Source organism: Brassica oleracea, chromosome C8, assembly GCF_000695525.1.
Source record: "Brassica oleracea var. oleracea cultivar TO1000 chromosome C8, BOL, whole genome shotgun sequence".
In the NCBI taxonomy this organism is placed as follows: domain Eukaryota; kingdom Viridiplantae; phylum Streptophyta; class Magnoliopsida; order Brassicales; family Brassicaceae; genus Brassica; species Brassica oleracea.
In genome coordinates, this window is record NC_027755.1 from 24217859 (window position 1) to 24223060 (window position 5202).

At 34.8% G+C, this 5202-nt stretch overlaps 1 protein-coding gene across 1 annotated transcript; it reads left to right on the forward strand.

The window, feature by feature from the left end:
• Positions 1-1481: 1481 nt before the first annotated feature.
• Positions 1482-4252, forward strand: LOC106310639 (probable receptor-like protein kinase At1g67000). The gene is made up of 5 exons (XM_013747862.1): positions 1482-1665; positions 1863-2561; positions 2744-2767; positions 2907-2930; positions 3025-4252. The coding sequence occupies exons 1-5, from the start codon at positions 1497-1499 to the stop codon at positions 4155-4157; spliced, it is 2049 nt and encodes a 682-aa protein (XP_013603316.1). The 5' UTR covers positions 1482-1496; the 3' UTR covers positions 4158-4252.
• Positions 4253-5202: the final 950 nt, after the last annotated feature.

Here is a 5202-nt window from a genome sequence, read left to right on the forward strand (position 1 = left end):
TGACGGAGTTGGCTAGCACGATGAGGTCGAGGACAACACTGTGGACAACATAGTTCACCTTATCAGCGAACAACACTTTGCTTTTGGTTCCTAAGATTGTTATTATTCTCTATGTACAGTTAAACAATTGTAATGATTTTATTATCCTATAAGTTTACATTTAGCAAACTTTAAATTTTACCCTAATCTTATAATGCTAATGTAATCAAGATAATTACATTAAATGTTTTATATACAATCACTAGCTCTTACACTTCTGTCTCTTCTCTAGCTTCACCAGCAATATATTAACAATTAATCATTGATGTTTGAATTAACAATTAATACAATTGTTGGATTGGATTTCTGTTACATTATTAACATTTAATACTTAACAACTAACAATTATATTTACCAATTTATTTACTTTTTGTATACAATTACCAATGCTCACACTTCCCGTTCAGTTTTTAGTCTCACTGTACATATACTTATTAACCACTATTATATGAGTTAACAGATAAGACAATTGTTAGTCACTAATAAAAATATATTTAATACAATCTAACATTTCAATTAACAAACGATGTAAATGTTCCATATATATGATAATAACATTTAATGTTCATAATCTAACATTGGCGCATACACAATTAGTTAACGGTTACTCCTATTTGTCGTTAGTGTCTAATATTATCTTTATCTTCTAATAATTTTACTATCGAAACGATGAGAATTACATTTTATATTAATACACAAATAAGACGTTTGCGGTGCCATCATGTTTATATATAACATCTAACATTATCTTTGTAGATTAATATAAAGATTTCATCTTAACATGCATTCTATAACCACACAATATTGATTTATTGATAGAGCATATTATATAGTGTAGACCCTAAGTGTTTGAATAAGCTAACACTATAATTATCAGTTATGTGTAAATGGTTCTAATTAGCATTTATATAACACTATACTTTTAGTGGTTACACATTACAATTAGTTGAAACCATTATATATACTCCATGAATCCTTGATATCTCTTACCTCCCAAAATACACCGTGACAACTTGATACTTGTGCAGATTTTATTGAGATTTTTTTTTTGCAGAAGGGCCCCCACACCAACACAATCATGTGGAGGAGAATGAACCTATTATCAACCCTATGTTTTAACAGTAACCTAGAAACCTAGAATGTTAGGCAACGTTCTTTCAGTAAAGGGTATTATGGGAATGGGGTACAAAATTATCCACAAGAAACTGGAGTTTTTTGCAAATATTTTCCCCTAAAGTGTATATCGACCTAATTATCTCAAAAAAAAAAAAAAAGTCCCTGTTACTTCCATTAAATATCTAATTTCATGATTTGCCTAGAAAATGAAGTTTAAAATGACCAATACCAAGCTTTTGTTATTCTTCTTCGTCAGCAATGATTTATTAGTCAAACGGAAAAATGATGAACATCAAATGAAAAGTCTTTCTCTGTCTCAACCAGAGTCAATTAATAAAGCAATGCGAATAGAAAAGCTCTTCCGTTTTGTATTTGGTTTCTCTGGTCTTCCTAACAGCAACCAAAGACAGAATAATACACAATTTTTATCAATGAACCATCTCTTCAGTTTTTGTTTGATAGTATTCTCCCTCTTCTTCTTATTCTGCCATCTTTCTTGTGCGTCAAGTGGTTAGTTACAAATAATTCTCATTCGAAAATGTTTAACGTAATCCATCATCATTTTCCTGACCTCTAAAGGAAACAAAACAGAAGGAGAATCATAATGAATTAAGGATCAGCCAATCTTATCTCGGTCTCATACCAATATTTTTGTCCAAAATAATCATATGGATGCTCTTTGTGATCCCATCTTATTTTTTTCTCAGATGATGAGCTGTACAAACTCTGCCGTAAAACGTTTAGCTGTGGCGAGCACGCAGACGTCTATTATCCTTTATGGGGGCCTGGTAGAGAAGCATGTGGTCACCCAGACTTCAAGCTCAACTGTAGCGGAGGATTTGCAGAGGTCAAGATTTCCGCTGTCAAATTTGGGATCATATATAGTTCCTATTACAGGATAACACTCAGGAGATCAGATTATATTGACAATCTTTATCCCAGAAACCCACTGAATGTGCAGTTCAATGAAAACGTTGTTTTCTTCCCCCTTAACACCGAGGTCCTTACAGTCTATTATGACTGTCCAAACTTCTCACCAATTAGGTCTCATAGTAGTTATATCGGAGAGCTTGATGCTGTGAATGGCATAAGAAACTACTACGTGACAAAAAACCTCACGTCCCCTTCACTTGACGATATTAGAGGTCTTTTAAACAATTTCTCGGAAATGTGTAAAAGAAATGTCAGTATTCCTGCATCTGGATCAGCATTGGAGTCATTGCAGAGAAGTCCGAGTCAAGATAATCTAAAAAAGGCTATTGAACAGGGTTTCGATCTTTATGTTAACTTGGATTGTAGGAGGTGCACTTACTCTGGGGGTGCTTGTGGATATAATCAGACCTCAAGCCTTTTCGTCTGTTATTGCAAAGATGGGCCGCACACTAGTACATGCCAGAGACACCACGGTACGTTTTCTTTCATTCATGGTCTTGTTTCCTAATCTCTCTCCCCAAGAACCACCTTTTTTTCTCTTCCACTATCTCCCACACACCTTTTGATCAGATCATTTACAAAACCTTCCTTTAGTTTCAAAGCTCTGTCTCCAGCTCAAACTGACTTTCTTTTGTAAGCCTTTTAATTTATGCAGGAGCTGATCTTACTGAGGGCATTGGTGCGTAACCTTTTACGAGTGACTTTTTTGTCCTCCCTCTAAACCATTGTTCTTCTCTGAGTTAATTTCTCCTTACTGTTTTTCATCTCAAAATAAAGTTTTGTTCTATGCTGACAAATTTTATTTTATGGTTCTGCAGCGATTGTGATCATTATTCTGGTAGGTTAGTTTTCTGCCCAGATATATATTTATAACTGTTTTTGATCTTCCTATATTATTACAAAATTACCAACCAAACATTTTCTATGTTATTATAGGTTTGTGTTCACTAACAGGTATTATTGCGTTAGTTGTGTTCCTATGCCCCTGTTTCCGAGTCCAGATTTTTCGCAAGAGAAAAACATCAGATGAGAGGAGACAAGAGATGTTGAGGGCCCTTATTCCACTCAAGCACTATACGTATGCGCAAGTGAAGAAAATTACTCAGTCATTTGCAGAAGTGGTTGGGAGAGGAGGATTTGGAGTTGTTTATAGAGGAACCCTTTGTGACGGCCGTATGGTTGCGGTGAAGGTCTTGAAAGATTCAAAGGACAATAATGGCGAAGACTTCATCAATGAAGTTGCCAGCATGAGCCAAACATCTCATGTCAACATTGTTTCCTTACTTGGATTCTGCTCCGAAGGTTCAAAAAGAGCAATCGTATATGAATTTCTAGAGAACGGCTCGCTTGATAAGTTCATCTCAGACACCACTATAATGAATTTGGACTTCACGGCACTGTATGAGATTGCACTAGGAGTTGCTCGGGGGTTAGAGTATTTGCACTTTGGCTGCAAAACAAGGATCGTGCATTTCGACATTAAACCTCAGAACGTGCTGTTAGATGAAAATCTTCTCCCCAAAGTTTCTGATTTTGGACTTGCTAAACTCTGTGAGAAAAAAGAGAGCATAATATCGCTGCTAGATATGAGAGGGACAATAGGGTACATTGCGCCAGAGATGTTCTCCCCAGTGTATGGGAGTGTGTCTCACAAGTCAGATGTGTATAGCTATGGGATGCTACTACTCGAAATGATAGGCGCGAGGAAGAAAGAAATAGTTGATCAAGTCTCTGCATCGAATGCAAGCTCAATGTATTTTCCCGAATGGATATACCAGGATCTCGGGCAAGGAGACAATGTAAGTCCTACCGAGTATGGAATCAGAAGCGAAGAAGAGGAGATAGCAAAGAAGATGAAAATTGTGGGTTTGTGGTGTATACAGTCTTCCCCATCAAACCGCCCTCCGATGAACATAGTAGTAGAGATGATGGAAGGAAGCCTTGAAGCTCTTGAAGTGCCTCCTATGCCTGTCTTGCAACAAATTCCAGCAGCACGGCTTTCTCAATCTTTTTGGGATTCTGGGGAGGGTTCAAGCGCTTCTGAAGTATTGGTATGCTCTACAAAATGAAAACTGGAATCTTCTTGCCGTGAAAGTCGTTTATGTAATAAAAAGTTATTTATGTTATTTGCATAAAAAATAGAGAACAATGTATTTTAGTATACAAGAACACAATTCAAAAGTTGCGACATAATTCTGTGACAGTGATTAAAAAACGAAGATGAACATAGTTGTGGACAAGTGGTAGACTTTTTTTTTTTTTTTGAAACAGACAAGTGGTAGACTAGAAATGATGAAAATTGTGGTGTATCCAGTCTTCCGACTCTTCCCCATCAGACTGTCCGCCTATGAGAACCTCTCGACAATTGACAATGGAACATACTTCTACGCGAAACATATCTCAAAAATTCAAAAATCATGTGAATAATCTGCTAGATCCCTTGAAAATTTGTGTTTAGCTTCTCTAAACATGCATAACTTCTAACTTAAGTTGAATGAAAAATGGTCATTCGTTAATAACCAAGAATCCTTAAATGTGAGCAGGCTCAATGAAAATGTGATTTTGAAATCGAAAATAAGAGAATTTTTGGAATGAAACAGGAGAGAGAAAAAATCTATTCTATTAAAAGAGAATCACTCTGAAAAAAACTACTTATACAAAGTTTTTAGACCATTTCACTAGACTATTAATATTTTGGTCTTATTTTAAACTTATACTAACAATATATTACCATATATTTCTTTAACAATGATTTAATCAATTTAATAGGTGATATAACTAGATTTCCTAAATTTTCTAAGATTTGCCTTAAATAAAATATTTTAAATTTTTGTGACATGAATCAAAAAGCCATCTGTGATACTTATATGTTTGCCGATCATATCTACAATACAGCCTAAAAGATAATTAGCTATATATTAATTAATAATAAATAATACTCATTTCTTTCATATAAACAAAACATTGTGAGATTCACGAGTGGACTATCATTATTTAAACACATGACATATAGACAATGCAATAAGAAAATATTTACTTACGGTTTTAACAATTTATGGTTCACGACTTCACATAGTTTTTACTGGTAAAGCTAAAAATACACATATCAGACCT